Below are 21,620 nucleotides of genomic sequence, written 5' to 3' on the forward strand. Positions count from 1 at the left end.
ACTGAAACTACAAACAGTTTTGGGCAGCATGGAAAGAGAGAATTATTTATTTTTATTTTACCATTGCTTCTCTACTGTAATTCAACCCCCTTTGACCCTTTGATGAGCCCCACACCCCTTGTCTTTCATCCTGATTTCTGTGAAGGCATGCAGGCAATGTTTAGTTTTTATAACTAAAGTTAAATGTATTAGTCAGAAGAAGGCCAGCCATTAGGAAATATGGGCAGGGGGACAATAGTTTTCAATTTATGTAATTACAACACTATTAAGGAACCTCAGTATGCAGACATAATTTTGAAAAATGGCAATGTTCCCTTTTCCCTCGTCAACATTTAGCCTATCTTTGGACACAAAACTAAAGTTAGCATAACTTTCCCATGACAGGTGGAGTTATTTTACTTTTTTATTTTATTTCATTTCATTTTATTTTACGTTATTTGGTTTATGTATGACCTGTGAACAACTGTGCACTTTTTTGCAATAAACTCAAATGGCATCAAGTGGCTTTTTTTTTTGCTGGCATGTGACCTTTTCTGTATCATATTTTACTATAATTTTGTATGACATGTACATTGTGAATTTGAACACTTTTTAGTAGTTGTGGTAGTTTGAACTACTTTTTTCTGAGTAGCTTTAGTAAACCAAACTAGATTTCTCCCTTGGGCAGCTTTGCTGTCGTTCAGCTTCTTCCAGTGTGAAGTAATTGGTAGCTTTCTCTCAAAGCAGCTTCCCTAACACTGATTATCATCATGATTATTATTAGCATTATTACAGAGACCAGTCTAACCTTCTAGTGCTGTTTACACAAGTGGGGATGCAGATAAGATGGAATACTAGGACATGTGATGAATATAAAAAAGATTTAAAGTAGTCATCAACCGTATCAGGTCCCAACAACATGGTCTCAGTAATCGGAGGTGTCTGAGGCCAAACCATTTTATTTTGGCAGGTCACAAGTTTCAAGTGATGTGCCTGTAACCCAAGATCCAAGTCAAGTAAGGCCAGGCTACAGACACACCCAAGTTCTACGTATTGATTCAAAGCTTTGCGACATCTACTTTACAAAATATGTTTGGCTGGGATTTCCTGATGTTCGCAGAAACATAAATATGGTACATTTCTGTGCTCCAAGTGAGGATTCAGCCTCTGTTGACTCCTAGGCAGCTTCATTGTGGTGGCATTTTTGGTATTGTGGTTACTGATTCTCCACTTGTTTTCAAGCCTCTACATTACTGCAATTTGAGCTGCTTTTTTTAGTAATGATGGCTATCAGTAAAACAAGAGCTATTTATTAACTGGATCAGTCATCAAAGTCAGTTCACATGAAGTGTTGTGCCTCATAATGTAACCTATGTGTGTAGTGAGGTGTAAAGCAGGCAATACACACTGGCATCTGGAGCAAAGATAAGTTTATTATGCACAAAATATTTCAAACAGCAGTAGGTTACATTTGACTGGCTGTTTTAGGTGGTTCCATTTATGAACGTCCCACTAAATGTCGGCACACTGGATTCACTCCCGTACATGTTCAGACTGGGGTCTAGATGTACTGCCAGGTGTTTCTTCAGATTACAGTTCTTTGTAAAGCCCTTGCCACATTTGATACAAACAAAAGGTTTTTCTCCGGTGTGTGTACGCTGATGCATATCAAGAGTACATTTCTGAATGAAGCCCTTTCCACAAATAGGGCAGCGGTAGGGCTTCTCCCCAGTGTGTGTGCGCTGGTGTGTGTATAGATGCCCTTTTTGTGCGTATCTCTTTCCGCACAGCGTGCACCTGAACGGTTTCTCTCCCGTGTGACTCCTCTGGTGTATTTCGAGCTGGCTGAAGCATCTGAAGCTCTTGCCGCACTGCAAGCAGCCGAACCTCTTGGCACCTGAGTTCCTCAAGTTGTGAAGCTTCATGTTCCTGAGCACGCTTAAGCTTTGGGAGGCGACGTTCTGAGCCAAGCTTTTCCCAGCCACTAGTGTTGTGTGTGCAGGTGTGAGCTGAGGATTCCACTGTGTTTCCCTCCTGCCCGGTCCAGCAAGAGACGGCTGGGCACTCATGGTCACAAAGCGGTCAGTAAACAGAGGCTGCTGACGTTCTGCGATGGATTTGGGACACTGCATCACTTCTGGACTCTGCCGTGTGTCTGGGAAAGATTCCCTTCCTGTTGACAGCACATGAACATGTTAGAATTTGAACATTATCCCAGTAACTCTAATGATGGCTACAAGCTGAATGCACTGATCACACAATAAAGCTGATATTTTTGAGCAAATACCTCAATACGACTACTGGGATGATATTGTTTGATGTTTCTTTGATGCAGATGATTCCACCCTTTATTTCATCCCTTTTAACTCTGACTTCACATAATCTTACTAGAAAGAATGTCATTCTTTTACGGCGCTCCTCATACTGGGAATAATCTCCAAAAGATCTTAAACTTTGACACTGCCACCCTCATGGCCGTTAAATTGCCTTATTTCTGATCTTGTTTTAATGGAGTGTAAATGCTTTTAACTATACATCTACAGCTTAGCATGTTTATCGTCTTGTGTTTCTACTTTTAGTGATTATATTTATTGCTGTTGTTGTTTGTATGATTTCATTTCTGTTTTAATTGATGTGCATGATGGTTCTTTGTTTGCTTATGGATTGTTTTTAATGTCTTTGTACATGCTCAACATCACTGAAAATGAGGGTCTTCCTCAATTGATTTCCCGAGGTCTTAAATAAAGGTTTGAATGAATTATTATTATTATCATTATTATTATTATTATTATTATTACAGGGCTCCTACAGCTTAAGTTCAGTCATACTTAAAACAATTCAGTGCCACTTGAAATGACATTAAAGACCAGGTTTACACAAATCAAAACTGACCTGACATCTATTACTTAGGATAAGGGATATTTTTGCCCAAATGTTTTTTGTAACATAAAACATGACCTTTTTTTTGTCTCATGGCGGAGATGAGGGTAGAATGGAACTGGCGTTGGCGTGTTTTCTTGGCAATTTTGCGTTTCTCACTCTGCATGTGGGATTCCACTGCCTCCATTCTCATCATGCCGAGCTCGAAAAACTTTTGGCATTAAATACAGAGCCTCTTCTGCATTGACTGGTATTGGTTTCAGCTATGCTGCAAACTCTTGGTAAAATCATGAATTTTCATCAAATTTGCACTTCCCCACATTGCCCAGGGTACTGTGACAGCTAGCAAGCAGACAGTAGATCCTCTGCTCTGAGCATCCCAACTGGAAGCAAAATATGGGTGTTGTTGGTTTTGCTATGCTGATCTGTTAGACATTATTGCAAGAGACATTTAGAAGAAGAGGATCTGCTTTATTAATCCCTGAGGGGAAATTCAGTTTTTTCACTCTGCTGTCATTTACACACAGGTCTGAAACACACAAGCACACACAGGGCCTGCACATGCATTGAAAAGTAAAAAAAGTTTCACAGTTTACGGTTTCATGGTATACCATGAACCTAGGTCAACCTAGTCTCATATCCTGATATTGATATAATACTGATATACAGCTCAGCCCTATTGAATACTCACTGTTTTCATTTGTCCTCTCTTGGTCACAGTCTCTGGTGTCCACCTCTGAAGGCTCTTCCTTTACCACAATCAGTTCAGGTTGATCTTTCACTGGGTTCGGCATCTAGTGAGAGAGCAGTATGTGAATGCAAATTAAAGGGGAATTACAGCCATTTTCAAAACTCACATGTTATTCCTACGGCCTAAGATAGCCTGAAAGTATGAGTAGATATGAACACCTTTCTGTCAAACCCAAAAACTAGAGTGCTAAAAATCAAATCTGCTTCCACTGATTGTCTATGAAGCAGCTCCAGACTTTATACCCTATGACATCACAGGTTTGAGACTTCTCTGGTTTCTGGCACCAACTGAGGTGGTGTTCCCCTTCAAAGACAGTGCTCATAATACAGTGACTTGATATGATAAGCACAGGACTTACCTCAGCTATGACATGCTCTTCACCTTGAGGATGATGCCACTTGATCTTCTCAGTGGAGGAACTTATGCTCTCCCATGGACTTTCACTAGGATGCAATACACTTGGATTAACCACACCATGCAGGGTGTTGCTGACCATGACAGAGATGTATTTATGATGTCAGAACAACGCAAACACACTACCTACCTAAAGGCAACACACAGGAATCAACAAGCCTACCTCTTTATGGCAGGTCTTGCCCTGTCAGGCTCCAGTATCCCGTCCTCTGACCCATCCCTCACCGCTGAGCTTGCTGCTGCTGCTGCGTCCTGCCTGCCTCCCTGTGCGATGTACAGCAATTTCTCCATCAGCTGCAGCTTCTCTGTGAGCGAGGCGATCTCGTTCCGCCCTCGAGTTATCTCAATTTTCAGCATCTTCGACTCGATCTCGACCAGTTTGCTTATTTCCATCACAGCTGTTTTGGATAACGCGTCCATGATGGAGACGAGCTGTGTCTGGAAAGAGAAGACTGTCGACATGGTGTTTAGCTCTCTGTTTGGGCGCCAGTCGCACGCGCACGAGTTACCGTTACAGTCAATAGGTCTCTTAATGTTCACTGTAAAAATGTAGTTACAACGATATACACGAGAAGAGGTGTGTATGCATGCCTTCGAGATACGCGTGAGTGTCTCTTCAAAACTCAAGTGGTGAAAACGGATGCAGTAGTCCCATCTGCCGGCCAGGAGGAAGCATTGCAACCGAACACAAAACTACAATATCGAGCCGTAATATTAACACAGCTTCTTTACTGACTTCAGTATCAAAGTCGACGTCGTGTGAAATTCTCCCAAATCTCCTGGGGTGTTTTGTTAATCGTCTGTTTTTAACTTGCTAGCATACAAGCTTCTATGGCGTTGTAGCATTTCCTAGGATGGCAAGGCATGATCCGCCCTCCTCTCCCTCTGATTGGCTACTACTCTTTGCCTTCTTTTGTTGGATTGGTTAGATTTAGATATGAGGCGTGACAAAGTCACTGTAAGCCAATCAGAGGCAGAGTAAGGCAGAGTAGGGCGGGACATGCCCGCGCTACATAAAGAAACGCAAATTAGCTAGCCGCGGACTCCACTGACCAGAATGCAAAGCTGTCTAAACACAGAATCTGATTGGCTGGTGAGGAAGGGTTTCAGGAAGTACTGCGTCGAATTATATTTGCCGACTGAAAATCCTCCACATGACTATCTGCTGTTGAGATTCATACAAAGTAAGGATTTTTGTCATGTAACTGTAAACTGTAGTCAAAGAACTTAAATGTCAGGTTTGTTTGAGATGCAAAGGAATAAGCGTCGCTTCTCCTGCATATTTCCGGTTCTGGCTAAAGCAGTATCGTGCAAAATCAGTTTGTAGTTTTTATCTCCACTCCTCTGTATGCACAGTCCCAGCCTAGTTACGTTATAGTATTAAGACAATCTTAGTGAAACTATTTCAAAAGCAGCGTTTTAGTACACAAACTGTTTATGTGGATAACTGTTGCAGACGCATGATGACTTGCAAAACTGTGTTGTAATTGACTTCCTTATCTATTGCTCAAAACCTGTTTTCCTCCCTCTCTTCTACCCAGTAACTCCTGTATTCACACAGATCTCTCATGGCTGGCAGAAGAGTCGTGGTCTTCCCCTCCTCAGCTGAGCTCGGCCCGGTGCTGGCCCATCTGGTGGCGTCCCGGGCTGAGAAGGCCATCAGCTCTCATGGCAGGTTCACCCTGGGGCTCTCTGGAGGAAGCCTTGTGACCATGCTCAGCAAAGAACTGCCTGCCCTGCCAGACCTGGACTGCAGCAAGTGGGTTGTTGGTTTTTGTGACGAGCGGGTGGTTTCCTTCGATGACCCTGAGAGCACCTATGGGCTGTACAAGGTACCTGTGCAGGGGTGTATGTTTGTTTGCACGTGCATGGGTTTTCTGTGACATTGGGGTTAAATTAAATCCCTTGTTTCTTTTTCAGGGTCAGTTGTTCTCCAAGGTCAACATCCCCGATAATGGGATCTTAACCATCGACTCCTCTCTGCCGGTCACAGAGTGTGCCGAGGATTATACCCGCAAACTGAAGAAGGTGCAGACATTTATTGTTCTGTGATCAGCTCTGGCTCAAAGTCACCCACGCATGTTCTTTTAGATTGTGGTATTTTGCAGAATGTTAACAGTATTTTGTGACACAACACTCAGGTCTTCCCTGATGACGACTTCCCAGTGTTTGACCTGTTACTGCTGGGTATGGGGCCTGATGGACACACCTGTTCCCTCTTCCCAGACCACCCTCTCCTGGAGGTGAGTGCCGTACTCTAGTGAATTTGATGGCACAATTTTAAATGTGCCTGTTTATCTGTCAAATTCTTATCTCGATTGCAGAAAGGTTTTCTGATTCTCCACCAAACACACCTCAGACTTAAGATAATGCAGTTTATTAAACAAATTGGGGATTGTTGCTTTGTTTTGATACATCTTAAATCACTTTTTTTATATTTTGCACTGTCATTATGACCCTCAGACATAATCCTACATCTGAATGTTGAACCATGTCGGATAGTGTAACTCTGTTTTAGAAATGTCTGTAAATTTGCCACTTGTCATTACATTGCAGGGCTCTGGGCATTCTGCAAGTGTTTCTTTAAATCATACCCCTCAGTTATAGAAATATGGATGTTTTCTCTGCAGTAAGCACATGAAACACATTATTTAATTTACTTCTGGCAGCCGTGCTAAGTCAGGCCGGGAGGCATTTCAGGGTTTACCCTTTGATGTGGTCCCTGATTTGCTAGTCTAAAAAAAACAATATGCGTTCTGCCTGCACTCTTCAAGACGCTCCCTTGACTATGTATGGATCATTGATAGGTTTTGTTTAAGCACAACTGTGACTTTGTGGCCTGCACTGTCATCCCTTTTTGTTACACTTCTGCCTCGTTTTTTTACACGACAGTCACACTATAGTTTTGGGTTGTGGTTCCTCCATTGGCATTTTTTTGGCAACTGTATACATTACAAATGATAGATGATTGGGCTTGGGTGTACCCCATATTCAGGAAACCAAGAAGATTGTGGCCCCCATCAGCGACTCTCCCAAACCACCGCCACAGCGTGTTACTATGACCTTTCCAGTGGTGAACTCTGCACGCTGTGTGGTTTTTGTGTCAACAGGAGGAAGCAAAGCACCCGTTTTGAAGGTAATATCGACCATATATCATATTCATAATCCCTCCCATTTCCATGGCACAGTAAATCACTTCAGACTAGGGCTGGGTATCCTATAAATATTACGATACCAGTACCAATGCCAGTGCCCCTAAAGTGATACCATTACCAACAGAGTACTTCATTTTTTCTACTTCATTTGATGTAAATGGAAGCATTCAGTTGCATAAAATGCCACCAGATGACACAGGCATGTAGAAAAGCCACACTTTAAAACATTTTGGTGGCATTTCAGCACACTGAACTGCTACCCTGTCAAATACACCGTGCTTAACTTCACCACACCACAGACTGTATGGGTTGTAGCTGCTGCAGTAGGGAGCCAATCGCACGTTGCTTTAAATCCGAAAATACGTGTGGGGATGGCTGTGAGAAAAAACATAGAAATAGTTATCATTTTCTCGATCTGGGCACAAAAAGGATTAAATGCAGGTATCATATGACTGGAGAACTGGTGATACTACGTGGTCCTTGGTTATTTGGTCACTTCCTTAAAGGTATCTAGTACTGACCCAGCCCTAATTCAGACACAAAAAATCACAGAGATTCACTTTTGCTCTGCAGGTCCAATTACGGTTACAGCTGACAGATGATCTGGGACTAGTTGAAACCATGTCAGAACTAAAACTAAACCCAAAAAGTGAAAGGAACATGATGTTGAGCACAATTTCACACCTCTGTTCTGTTACAGATGGATAAAAACAATCCAACAATCTGTGCATCAGCAGTTCTCTGACCCACTGACCCAGCAGAGATATGGTTCACACTACTGATTTATGTAATAGTGCTCATGTATTTTAACACCATGACCATTGTCTTGCAGGAAGTGCTGGAGGGTAGAGAAGGTCCAGCGTTTCCAGCGGCCCGCGTTGTCCCAACTAACGGCGAGCTGTTCTGGCTTGTTGATGACCCCGCAGCTGCCTCCCTAACTATCCAGGTAGAGAGGTTAAGCTCAGGGGCCAAACTGTAGAGCTTTTTATCTGCCGCATGAAGGCAGGAAGTCAACGCAGGTGTTAAAACTTGAATTAGCAAACAGGAACATAGTACAGAACATTCCTACTGTTACGTGAAAGTGAAGTTGGTTTACATAGGTGAGATAGGATATGGAGAAGAAGTAATAAAGCTGAGGACTTTGTTTCCAGCGGAAGATTTAGCACTTATTGAATACTGGTTTGTGCGTGTGTGTGTCAGAGGTTTAGCTTTATTCAGCAAGGTGTAGAGTCTCCCTCCACTCAAAAATGTGTTTTTCTTATTGTCACTTTGGTTGGATGTCTGACCTTCATTGTACAGAATAATGTACAGTAATGTGCAGAGTTTGACACCAGTCACTTGAACCATGCAACTCACACGAACCGAGAATGGACTTCAGAGGAGTGGGAGACGTCTCGCACTGTCCATTATATACTCTGGATTTTTCAACGACAGAAAATGACTAGATGTCTTTTTTTTGTGTGGAAAACCCATATCAGACAAAATCTTGACTCAAAGTATGTATTAAAGGACCAGTGTGTAGGATTTAGTAGCATCTAAAGAACTAAAACTTCTCCTGTGTGCCAAGCATATAGGACAGAGGTTATTTTTGAACATTTTAATTTTCATTCATCATTGTTGTAGGCCTAAAGTAATGTTGATAAGATAATTTGGACATAATAAGGCTGTGTAACCTTATTAAGGCTCAAATTAATTTTTCGGCTCCATTCATTAATTCATTTTCCGGGGCTGAAGCCTATCCCAGCTGACATTGGGCGAGAGGCGGGGTACACCTGGACAGGTTGTCAGACTATCACAGGGCTGACACATAGAGACAAACAACCATTCACACTCACATTCACACCTGCGGACAATTTAGAGTCACCAATTAACTTAACCTGCATGTCTTTGGACTGCGGGAGGAAGCCGGAGTACCTGGAGAAAATCTATGCATACGCTTGGACAACAGGCAAACTCTGAACAGAAGGGCTCCCCCACCCTGGGTTCGAACTAGGAACCCTCTTGCTGTGAGGCAACAATGCTAATTGCTGCACCACTGTGCCATCTCCTGACAGTTTTATTTAACTTTTGTGGTCCAAAAATGGCTTTTCTGCTTGTAAATGGTTGCTGACCCCTGGTGTAGGAGTGCAACGGTGTATAATTTCTGCCAATAGATGCACCTATACCCTACACACTGGACCTTTAAAATATGTCTGGAGGAGATCTTAAAATTGAGATTTTACTGGCTGTGAAGGTTAGGAGATTTGATATTCATGAAATAAAAACCACTTACAGTTAAACGCTGTGTTTTTTCCGATCCCCAGCTCTGGAGTTGCCTTCATACTCTGTGTAAAACGTCCAATAAAGTCACACCTTTGATGCTGAAAATCACCACCCATTTGGCACATCTTGTAGCCATCTTTAATTTCTATTTTCATTAACAACTAAAACAAATAAAATGTTAATTAAACATATTCATTTTGTGTTTACTGCCCAGCCTTGCTCACTAGTCCATCCCCTTTAAGACCTCAGCACACCCCACCCCTTTAAATCTCAACTTTGCAGTGTTGTCACATCGGGAGCTCCTGCTGCACAGATTTTGCTCCTCTGTGATGACAGCCTAAACTAAAGACACAACTTTTCCATAGCTGTCTCATCACGAGCCACAGCTATCACCTACCTAGATTTGCTTTTTTTTATATTTCTTAATTTATTGTGGCCATGCCCGGGCTCGCGTGCCTCCCCGCCGCCCTGCTCCTCCTGCTGCTGTCCGGCTGCTCTCCTGCTCGGGGATACTTCGCGGAGGAGCGCTGGAGCCCCGAGTCTCCGCTCCTGGCTCCCCGGGTTCTCGTCGCCCTCATCTGCAGAAACTCCGAGCACTCTCTGCCGTATTTCCTCGGTGCTTTTGAGCGTCTCAACTACCCCAAGGAGCGTATGGCTTTGTGGTAAGTTGATACCAGGACATTTTCTCGCAAGGCAGTGAACAGCCAAGAAGTAAAGTTAACCTCAGTGTTGCTTGCCAGTGTCTAAAAGTTGTATTTTTTCCAAATGTTTCTTCTTGAATATAACTATGTGCATAAAAATGGCGCATTGCTGATTGCTGATTTTTGTGGAGTAAAAATTGGCAGGAGCCACAGGAAATGACGGGGTACTAATAGTAACAGTGCAGCTAATGTTATATTGCGGGTTAAACATGACAAATCTCAACAAGCAGGAAACAAAAAACATCTAATGCTGACTTCACACCATGCATTAACATTTATATCACCTATATAGCCACTGTTGTGCAGAGGTGTGCACGTCTGGTCACTGTGCTCATCACTGTGGCCATGCATTGATCTGTATACGTGGAGGGGAGGGGACTGATGTGGCCACGAGGGGAGCTGCATGAGTATCTAACAAAGTGACTTATTGTTGGGTCTGCACTGTCCATTAATACATGCATACCAGCTAGTCCTCATCTCCTCCAGCCCACACCACCTCCTGGAAACCACTTAGGCCTCTGTGGGGTTTACTACAGGAGTGAGTGACTCTTACTGACCTGATATATTTTACAGCCCAGTAAAGCTGCAGCTCCAGGAGCCCCATCTGTGCAGAGTTTTGTGGCATGACTGTGGGGGGGGGGGCTGAAAGTGTGAAGCATGCAGTCATAGATAGATAACTAAAATATTCACTTCCAGCACTAAATATAAGTAATCAGTAACTAATTTCATTCTGTTTTAGCCCTCTTAAAGGGACAGTTTACCCCTAACACCAAAATACACGTTCTTCCTCTTACCTGTAGTGCTAATTATCAGTCTAGATTGTTTTGGTGTGAGTTGCCAAGTGTTGGAGATATCGCCCATAGAGATGTCTGCCTTCGCTCTGATATGATGTAACTAGATGGCACTGAGCTCGTGGTGCTCAAAACACCTAAAAAGTACATCTGAAAAACTCAACAGCAATTTCTCTTTACAGAAGTCACGACCTGGTTACTCAAGATAATCCACAGATGCTGTTTTTAGCAGTTTCATGTAGGAACTATTTCTTTCTACTGAAGCACACCCACCAACCATATCACTGTGCAGAAGGAAGAGTGCATCTACTGCTAGCTCACCTAAAACCACTGAGCTAGCTAACGTCACAGTGGAGGAGGACGCCACAACCTGGTCATGTTTTTAAAATGTACTGTAAACTGCTATGAAACTATTCGAGGTCACAGTATTTAATATTAATTTGCTTGTACAACAGCTGAGTGCGGGGGGTGTGAGTGGGAGATGGTGAGCGACATGTCTGTATCTGTGTATTTGAAGTGTATGTTTGTTGTATCATGCAGATTAGTTTGTGTTTTTGTTTTGTGCTTGTGTCTGAGGACCCCCTTGAAAGTGAAAAGGGGCTATCCTTTCAATAATACACCTTGTGCTGTCATGAGCACAAGCACAAGCCTCGCGTGAGTGAGTAGACGCACACTTCCTTCTGCGCTGTGATACAGTAGAAGGAGAATAGTTCCTGCATGAAACTGTTCAAGATCTGTCGGATTATCTTGAGTTACTGGGTCATGGTTTCTGGGAAGAGACATTGCTCTTTAGTTTTTCAAATGTATTTATTTGACGCTTTGAGCACCACAAACTGAGTGCCATCTTGTTCCATTATATATGAGAAAAGGCAGACACCTCTACAGCCACTATCTCCAACAATCAGCAACTCACGCCAAAACAATCTAGATTTATAAATAGCACTACAGGTAAGAGGAACAATATGTGTGTCTGTCCATTTAAGGACATTTTGTGTGCTTTATGTTCATCCTTTATAATGGCATTCTGAGAAAAGCTTGGCATGGGACACCTATTTGTGCCTCAACCTCAAATATTCCCTCTACATGCTAAATGAGAATGGAAACTAAAACCTAGTTGTATTACGCCCTATTATGGCTCACTGAATGTGTTTCTGTCTGCCTTTTTTCAGACCTGACAAAGTTGCACCCTCTCTGTCAGTCGCAACAAACTTTCATTCTGGGGCAATTATCCTGTGGGACGTGCAAATGGATGTTATAGACCATTTAAATATGTGTCTCCCATACTCAGGCAAAGTTGAGGGAAGTGAAAGGGAGGGATTTCTCACATAGTAACTAAACAACATGCTCCAACAGCCCACCCGTGCTTATACCCTCAGAGCTCAGAGCAGTTTGCTTGAGTGCCTGGAGGGCTCAGATTGGTATGCTTGTCACTCACCAGCTTGAAACTCGAAGTTTATTTCCCCTCCTTTATTTCGAGGCTTTATATGAGGGGTATTGTTTGATTGCTTCTGTAAATAAGGTTGAGCTAAGGAGGGTGCTGTATTAACTTGTTCTGCAAGCACATTAAGCTACATCTGTAAAATGCAAACAGCTGTGCGATGTTGTAAACACTGCATGCTTTACGCTGTATGCTTTCTGCAGCTGCCTGTGAGCATGCCAAAGCCTCAGAATCAGGATCTGCCAAAGTGTCCTTTAAATCTTTGGTGTCTGCAATTAGCTTGGCATTTCTGCTCTAAAAGAGCAACTGTAGTGGAGATGTAGGCGAAAAACCACTTTCAGATGTATATTTAGAGCACCAGTGGTACATCGCTCAAAAACTATGCTTTTAACAAATATTTATCTGAGCCGAACATGAAGCGGAAGAGTCAGCGTTATTCAGAGTCTGAGGATTTGTAAGGATGGACAGCAGGAGTGAGGGATGAAGTAGTTTAGCAAGGAGCTGCTGTGTTCTCACAGATTCATGAGAAATCTCTAAAGAGGACCCAGCCTGGCTGTTGTCCCTCTGAGCAGGATACAAACTCAGCTGTAGGGCAGCTGTTCTTTTGCAAAGACTGACCTTACAATACACTACAAGGCTAAAGAAAGAAAAGCAGTGGAGGTTGTTTGTGGCACAGTTTTGCACTTTCTTGAGAAAGAGATTCAGGCAGATGTAATGACTCTACGACTAACATGTGGCCCAGTTTCCTTCTGCAGCAAAATTAGATCAAACATGCAGGCTGTCTAACATGTGGACATTTGTCTCGCACATGGCATCAGCCAAGTTTGAATCATTTCTGTCTGTTAAAGATACAGACAGACAGACTGAGAGACAGATATATGGATGTACTTTATTGATCCCAGAAAAAAAAATAAACCCTAGCATACTCTTGAAGTATAATTAAATTCAATTCAGGTTTATTTATAAAGCCCAATATCACAAATCACAATTTGCCTCAGAGGGTAGCATATGACATCCCTCTGTCCTTTGACCCTCACAGCAGATAAAGGTTTTTTTGGGGAGTTATTTTTAACAGGGAAAAAAAAATGGTAGAAACCTCAGGAAGAGCAACTGAGGAGGGATCCCTCTTCCAGGACAGACAGACGTGCAATAGATGTTGTATAGGACAAATGAACAGAAAAAGAAAAATACTTTCTAAAGACATATACTTTAGAATATTTACATAATATTAGGGATGCACGATATTGGATTTTTTGCCAGTATCCAATATGCCGATATAAAACTTTTCTGGCCAATAACCAATATTGATAGATATATATATATTCACTTTTTTCCCTGCCTAATTTTAGTGATCATCAACTCTCTTCTGTAGTGGAATTAACATCATATTATTCATGCATATTTTTATTGTGATGGCCCTCCAGTAGATAGACATAAAATAGAATGATTTTCAATGTATATAATATTCATACATTGTGCAAAATACAAAAAAATGATGTTGACTGATTCTAAAAGTTCATTTTAAAGCCAATATCTGCTGATACTGATGTTGTGTCAATGTTATTGTGCATCCCTCCAGAATATACGATGTAAGAGTTTACTATATTAACCTATAAATATATTAAAATACAAAAACTAAAATATAAAAAATATATGCTGAGAATAAAAGACTTGGGGTATATACATTGAACAGATGTGCAAATGCAGTGAGGTAGATGTACAAATTTGCCATGTGCAGGGTTACTGATGAGCAAAACAGGGTGGAGTTTGGTCGGGACAGAAAACCAAAAAAGCTGACAGTTGTCTGTTAAATAGAGGTTTGGTGTTTGTATGGCTGCCACGATTAGTCGACTAATCGATGACTAATCGACTATTAAAATAATCTGTGACTATTTTAGTAGTCGACTAATCGGTTTGAGTCATTTTTCATAGAAAAGTACTATTAAAGTACCCCAAAATACTCTTATTGCAGCTTCTTATGTTCAGATATTGGCAGCTTTACACACTCTCCCGTGACAGTGAACTAAAACTCTTTGGCATGAGTATGAAACAAGACAGTAGATGACGTAATTTTGGGGTTTGGGCGAGACAGACCGACATTTTTCAACATTTTAACACATTTTTCGATGAAATGATTATTCGACTAATCGAAGAAATAATCAACAGATTAGTCGACAATGAAAATAATTGTTAGTGGCAGCCCTAGGTGTTTGACAGAATAATTGAAAATGAAAGTTTACGATGCGATATGATATGATGCGATACGATATACTATATTGTTCCCATATTTGAAATTGGTCTTGGACTCAGGAGCTGCACAAGTATTGCTGTCTTACAATAATAATCCAGTAGAAATGAGAGGCGTTTCACGTCTGTAATGCGGTTTCTTCAGTATGGGATTGTTTCCCTTTCTAGTTCCTTAGTTCCTTATTCCTTAAACTGTGATATGCTACCCCAAATTATGTCAGCTACAGTGTTTTTGTGTTATGATGTTGGTACCAGTAACACTTGTTTCAGTTCCCACAGCTGCAGACAAAGAGCTTACTCAAAGTGAACACTGGGCTATTGTTATCTGAGACCTGATATTGTCTTTTTTAACTCTTATGTCTCAGGTTAGATGTGGCACTAGTGCTACATTCATTCTGTTGTTGCTTTTTTCCATGGACTGGCCTCACTTGTTAATGATGTTGAACCCTCTCATGTTAATTCTAATTATTTACATTTGTTGTACATTGACAGGGTGGCGACTGATCATAACCAGGACAACACCACAGTCATTCTGCGTGACTGGCTTGTCAAGATGCAGAATCTTTACCATTATGTGGAGTGGAGGCCTAAAGAGGAACCCAAGTTGGTTACTTACTAAACTTTCTGGTGAAATTGTGTGTTGCGTAAAAGGCTCACAGAGTCTGATTGGTATAAATATCTCTTGTAGACGTTATGCGGATGAAGACGGTCCGAAGCATTGGACAGACCTCCGTTATGAGCATGTTATGAAGCTTCGACAAGTGGCACTGGAGTCAGCTCGTGAGATGTGGGCGGACTACTTTATGGTAGGTCAACAGAGCTACTTTTTAAAGGCACAATAACACTGAAGGCTTTAAACACTGAGCCAATGCTTCCACCCAGATCTGCATTGTTCAATAATAGCAGCAGAAGGATAAGTACAGAGCGAAGTCCACGGTGGTTATTTAAGCACAGAGAGGGATGTCAAAAATTGACCCAGTTATATTTTTCTGTCTCTTATGGTTAAACTTTATCTGGTCTGGTTCATCTGGATCCTTACTCCGACACTAAGCTTCACTCAACATGAACCATATTTTGAAATGCAGCACGTTTCTATTTGTATTCCCCAGCCCAGCCCACATTGTCTAGCTTCAGTGGGGTATAATTTTGAAGCACAGTGCATCCAGAATTGCAATAATTTTTGGAAACTCTCTTTGCCTTCCTCCTTGAAACAGAATTGAAATAAGTACTCTGGGGTTTTTTTTTATACCATCTCAGTTTTAGCACTCTGTTCACCCCTCATGAACCTCATGTTCAACATTTGTATATCAGGTCAGTTTATAGTGTGTACACTTTACACAAGCATGTTCATAGTCTATTTCCTTCTCCTTGTGTAGTTGGTGGACTGTGATAACCTCCTCACCAATCCTGATGTACTGTGGAAGCTCATGAAGGAGAATAAGACCATCATTGCTCCAATGCTTGAATCCCGTGCAGCCTATTCAAACTTCTGGTGTGGAATGACCTCGCAGGTACTGTGCAGACGATTGGGTGTTTGATTTAATGAATGATCTTAAATCCACTCGACTTAACTGTTGATCAACTCGACTTCTATAGGGTTACTACAAACGCACTCCTGCCTACCTACCCATGAGAAAGCAGTTGCGCAAGGGCTGTTTTGCAGTTCCCATGGTCCACTCCACTTTCCTGATCGACCTCAGGAAAGAGGCATCCAGGCAGCTGGCCTTTCACCCGCCACACCCAGAGTACAGCTGGGCTTTTGATGACATCATTGTGTTTGCGTTCTCTGCTCGGATGGCAGGTACTTCACAATTTAATGCTTAAATCTATACGTTTGGCCTTAAAGGAATACTATGTGGTACCTTGAATTCAAAAAAGGCCATGATCCATGTCTCCTTTACGCAGTTGTATGCTCAGCACTCTCCAAACACATGCATTTTGCTAAAACTTTACAATATAAAACACGTCTGCCTATGAAAAGTGTGCTCTATGTCCTAAGCAACAAATTGTCCCAACTTTTCAAATATCAACACTTCGTTGGTGGCCCTACACGTCAAAAGATGAAGCGCCATGTACCCCTCATGCATCAGTTTTGGACACCCAGGGACGAGTAGTCAATGTACGATCATTACATGCATTGTATCTTTTCAAAATAAGCTTCTGTTGATGCAGGAAATGTACAGTTCCTTCTCATTAAATGCATGCAGTCTCTTTTCAAAAATAAACCTAGAAAGTGGTTAAACACTTCATTTTTAGGTTTACTTCCTTAATTAGGTAACAAAAGTATGTGGTTACGTTTAAGATTTGTACGTTTGTTACTAACATAATGTAAATTCACATGAGCATACGTTACATGACATCTGTCACTTGCATAGTATGCTACACGTAGTAGCAGACTAGGTTGCTATTTCAATAATTCGATTGGCTTTTGGTTTCACACAGGAAAGGAACAGCGGTCTCCCAGGTGAAAGTCCGGAGTTTGTTTGACCCAAACACACTGCTCACTCTTTATACTATGGCAGTTGGCCAGGGCGTCAAAAATTGCCACCACATCTCACAGTGCATCTCATGCCGCCTCTAAAGGGTGCCTTTGTGCATCAGTGTCCACTGATCAAGCATCTATATTTGACGAGTTGGGAGTGAGACTAGGTTACCCTGGACATGCCTGGTTATGCGCGTGCTTTCAGGCTCTGCTTGAGCAAAGTTCAAATGCACAAAGTGCCCATGCACGCTTTTTGACTGTGCATGAGACCGTTTGTCCTGGTGTGTTTTTATTCTTAAGGCTTTGGTGAAAATGCATGTGTTTGTGCTAAGCGTACGACTGGATAAATGAGACTTGGATTATACTGCAGGAGTTGTGTGAGAGTTTGTAAACAGATGTTCTGATGTCGTTTTTCTGGCATTAAACGCAGTCTCTGTTTATTCAATTCATGATGAAAGCTCGCCTTTATTGGATGCTGTATTTACTGTGGAGGCATGCAAGAAAAACAGTTTTCTTCACTCATTCAAAGTAACGTGATGAGTAAATGAAATAGAAATGGTTATTTTTAACCTTTTCAACCTAAATGGTGTGACTTCACACTGAGAAAACATTTGCATCCTCTGCTCTCCACAGATGTTCAAATGTTTGTATGCAATAAAGAGACCTACGGTTACTTCCCTGTGCCTCTGCGATCCCACAATACTTTGCAAGACGAAGCTGAGAGCTTCTTGCACTCCCTCCTGGAGGTTAATGGTGAGTAGTTTGTATTCAGACTGGGGGCTTTACTTTTCATCTAACTCTCTTTTTTTTTCCATGGGCTTGAAGTCCGTATTCTACTTCCTGCTACTCTATCTAATGATACCTATCAGCATGGGTTCCTATATATCATTTATACCATTTCTGCATCCATCTTCCCTCTCACTGTGTAGTGCGAAATCCCCCACTGATGCCTTCCAAACACATACGTGTTCCTAGAAAGCAACCTGACAAACTGGGCTTTGATGAGGTGAGTATTGAGTGATGTGAAGATGGAGTTTGCAAAAATGGCCCACTATCCACTTCTGTGCTAAATGTCTCCCCCTGCTGGTAGAAATCTGTTATTACATTGACTAGCTCCACTGTTGCCCATGTGCAGGTGTTCATGATAAACCTGCAGAGGCGAACCGACCGCCGAGACCGTATGCTGAGGACATTATACGAGCAGGAGATTACTTGTAAGGTCATTGCAGCTGTAGATGGAAAGTAAGTTCCCGCTGTTTAATGATTACTTTACACTTGTTTAGTACTTTGTAATCACACATATCCACCCTTTCTCTTTTGTCATTTTTGTTTTTCTCTCTCTATTTCAGAGCGATGAATATCAGTGAAATTCATACTATGGGCATCCACATGCTCCCTGGATACAGTGACCCCTATCATGGTCGCCCGCTGACGAAGGGAGAGCTGGGATGCTTCCTTTCCCACTTTAACACCTGGAAAGAGGTGAACCCTCAGAAGCCAGGCATTTGAAGGTTTGTGAACTAGACAGATGGGTGAGTGATTGATAAATCTGTGTCTGATCTTAGATTGTGGAGAGACGCCTGGAAACCTCCCTGGTGATTGAGGACGACCTGCGCTTCGAGGTGTTTTTCAAACGACGCTTGATGAACTTGATGAGGGAGGTACAGGAGGAAGGACTGGACTGGGATCTCATGTGAGTTTATGCTTTCTTCACAATCATTGATTTTACCTTGATTCTCCTCAAGCTGTAGATATATTGTATGTAATATGCTGAGATCACAGCAGAAAAATCGACAGCAGTGCTATCATAGATGGTAATTTACGCCTTCACAATGAACATACAAGTGCTGCAAAGCCCAAGCACGTCATCACAACATTACTGTACTGCCCCTACTGTTGGTGTGCATATTGCATCTTACCAGTGTTCAGCATTCATTTCTGAGGATGTGCACAACCAAAATGAAGGCAGGATACGTGAGGCAGCCACCATGCACATGCTTACATGTAGCTAAATGCAAGTAATCTGCAGCTTAAGTCTGTTATCGGTTCTCACTCCTCCTTTCTCTTATCTTTTTTCCAGATATATTGGTCGGAAGAGAATGCAAGTGGATCACCCGGAGAAAGCAGTGCCTAATATACACAACTTAGTGGAAGCAGACTATTCATATTGGACACTGGGCTATATGATATCGCTTCAAGGTGCAGAGAAGCTTTTGAAAGCCAAACCACTTCAGAGGATTTTGCCGGTGGATGAGTTTCTTCCTATCATGTATAATAAACACCCTGTGTAAGTGTGGCCTACACAGTGTAAATACACACATGTAACATAAACAGCTGCTCAGAGGTTGTGGATTTTGTTGTTCTTAATGTTTCTCTCTCCTCTACAGGACTGATTATATGGACCAGTTTGAAACCAGGGACCTGAAGGCATTTTCAGCTGAGCCTCTTCTAGTGTATCCGACACACTACACGGGCGATGACGGCTACATCAGCGACACCGAGACTTCCACAGTGTGGGACAACGAAAAGGTCCGTACAGACTGGGACAGAGCACGCTCAGGGAAAACTGGGGAGCAGGCTGAGATCAGCACCAAGGCCCAGAACTCAGATGTGCTCCAGTCGCCTTTGGACAGTACAGCACGGGACGAGCTATGAGAGGAGCCGAATGAGAGCCATGCGAAAGTTTTACACACCACCTTAGTCTTTTTTAAATCGTGTTTCATCTTTGATACTTTTGATTCGGGCATCACAGCAGGGATGTGACATCAGAGTTTGTAAGAAAGATTTAATTTATCCAGATGTGACGAGTTAAAAAGGGATCAGGTGCGTCTTTTCTGTCACATTGTCCGTTTGTAGTTTTTACTTTATAAAAAGGCACTAGACTTGTCATTTCTAATGGCATTTGCAGTACCCAACTTCTGTCTGTCATACAGAAACAAACCTATATATTAGCAGAGAATGCAATCAGACTGTTACATTTCAGCCATCGGGCAGTTAACTTTATCTTAATCTGACATTACACTGTGAAATGCTTTTTTTTTATATAAATTTCTCATGATTACAGATGAATTGGGCCGTAACCAAACTGTATGTCACTGAGCAGTATCACGTCTTCTGCAGACAGTCATGTCTTTAATCAACCGTGAGTCATTTTAAATTCTTCAGTCCATGAGGAGAAACATCTGCATGTCTTTCGCTTTCATTTTTATCATTTTGTCTTTTAAACTTAATACTGCTGTGTTTTAAATAATCATTAGCCAACACTTGAGATGCTTGCAGGCAGCAGAGTGTTACCAAAGCAACAAAACACACAAGCAACAGTATCCTCTACAGTACTACTGTAGAGCATACAACACTGCATTTCATTATTCATGTCACCACTTTGGGACTGTCTCCAGACTAATGCTGTTAACCAGCTGTTGACATGCTTATACATGGGACAAACCACTGTACACGCCTCAAACTTGGTGGTTTGGGAGGGACGTGGTTTTAAATGCCCTTTAAGTTCCCTCAGAAAGAAGCCACCCAACCACATCCAAACACACACACACATTGTTCTCCACCTCTTAATCCTTAGTTAAATCTGTATTTGAGCATTTGGGTGAGCAAGACAGAAAAAGAGAACATACAAAGCTTGGATCATTTTACAGATTATTTATTCTGTCATGGTTTTGCCTCACATTTCGATACTAAATCTCCCAGGAAGTTAATTTTTGTGGAGTATGAATGGGAGCTGTTCACCCGTGGGTCTTATACAAAATGTTAGCGGTGCATTGTGCCAACAAGAAATAAATTGTTTTATTTTTAAAGGAAGGTTGAATTTGTGATTATTGTAACCAATTTTCTCTGTTTATGTTGGTTGTTTAAACTTTAACCTGTAATAGTGGAGCGCTGTACGCAGGTACAAGATACTGTGACCACTCATTTATACCTAATGATGATGATAATATCAAACAATTCTGTAGTATACAACAAAAGTTAATAAAATGACTAGATAAAAATCATAATTATAAAAATTAGGTATAAAATCATCATCATAAAAGTCATCATCAGTGCAGGTCACCATACATGTCTTCATTAAATCAGATCGAATATGCCAGCTTGAAAAGATGTGTTTTCAGACAGACATCTCCCAAAATGGCGGCGAGCCATTTATTGCATTTATACCTGTATATTATTGGTATATTTCAGGGGGTCAGCAGCCTTTACTAACAAAAAAAGGCCATCTTTAGCAAAGAAAAAAAAAAAAAAAAAAAAAGAAAAGAAAAGAAATTAGCCTGAAGCCACAAGATATATTTGAGCCTTATAATGAAGGTAACAATGCCTGTTAAGTTATCATAACTAATAGCTCTAAAAGAGTATTCATTCATATGTTTTACCACAAGATGGCTACTCTGCAGTGAACTATTTATGGTTATTTAGTATTTTAACTTGACAGTATTGGCAGTTCAAGCAAGTGAATATGTCCACTTAGGGTGGCACAATCAGATTTTCCCTACATAATTATTATCATCAAAAGA

At 41.6% G+C, this 21,620-nt stretch overlaps 3 protein-coding genes across 5 annotated transcripts; 2 read left to right on the plus strand and 1 right to left on the minus strand.

The window, feature by feature from the left end:
- Positions 1 to 1,392: 1,392 nt before the first annotated feature.
- Positions 1,393 to 5,448, minus strand: LOC117268444 (uncharacterized). Its single transcript, XM_033644910.2, has 4 exons — positions 4,188 to 5,448; positions 3,969 to 4,053; positions 3,551 to 3,653; positions 1,393 to 2,152 (listed from the first exon to the last, which is right to left on the minus strand). Exons 1-4 carry the CDS (start codon positions 4,484 to 4,486, stop codon positions 1,464 to 1,466), a joined length of 1,176 nt encoding a protein of 391 aa, XP_033500801.1. The 5' UTR covers positions 4,487 to 5,448; the 3' UTR covers positions 1,393 to 1,463.
- pgls (6-phosphogluconolactonase) lies at positions 5,089 to 9,632 on the plus strand. Of its 3 annotated transcripts, XM_078161413.1 has the most exons (7): positions 5,089 to 5,208; positions 5,566 to 5,628; positions 5,671 to 5,856; positions 5,945 to 6,052; positions 6,166 to 6,267; positions 7,020 to 7,160; positions 8,012 to 9,632. In XM_078161413.1, exons 2-7 carry the CDS (start codon positions 5,593 to 5,595, stop codon positions 8,156 to 8,158), a joined length of 720 nt encoding a protein of 239 aa, XP_078017539.1. In that variant the 5' UTR covers positions 5,089 to 5,208; positions 5,566 to 5,592; the 3' UTR covers positions 8,159 to 9,632. The 3 variants fall into 3 exon arrangements, with proteins under 3 accessions (XP_078017539.1, XP_033500817.2, XP_078017538.1); XM_033644926.2 differs by having other exon boundaries at positions 5,566 to 5,856; XM_078161412.1 differs by having other exon boundaries at positions 5,159 to 5,208; positions 5,586 to 5,856.
- Positions 9,633 to 9,724: 92 nt separating this feature from the next.
- colgalt1a (collagen beta(1-O)galactosyltransferase 1a) lies at positions 9,725 to 20,913 on the plus strand. Its single transcript, XM_033644897.2, has 12 exons — positions 9,725 to 10,103; positions 15,111 to 15,221; positions 15,307 to 15,424; positions 15,995 to 16,129; positions 16,215 to 16,419; positions 17,734 to 17,853; positions 18,030 to 18,106; positions 18,236 to 18,342; positions 18,450 to 18,582; positions 18,666 to 18,793; positions 19,181 to 19,387; positions 19,488 to 20,913. Exons 1-12 carry the CDS (start codon positions 9,880 to 9,882, stop codon positions 19,753 to 19,755), a joined length of 1,833 nt encoding a protein of 610 aa, XP_033500788.2. The 5' UTR covers positions 9,725 to 9,879; the 3' UTR covers positions 19,756 to 20,913.
- Positions 20,914 to 21,620: the final 707 nt, after the last annotated feature.

This window comes from Epinephelus lanceolatus, chromosome 18, assembly GCF_041903045.1.
Source record: "Epinephelus lanceolatus isolate andai-2023 chromosome 18, ASM4190304v1, whole genome shotgun sequence".
Lineage (NCBI taxonomy): Eukaryota > Metazoa > Chordata > Actinopteri > Perciformes > Serranidae > Epinephelus > Epinephelus lanceolatus.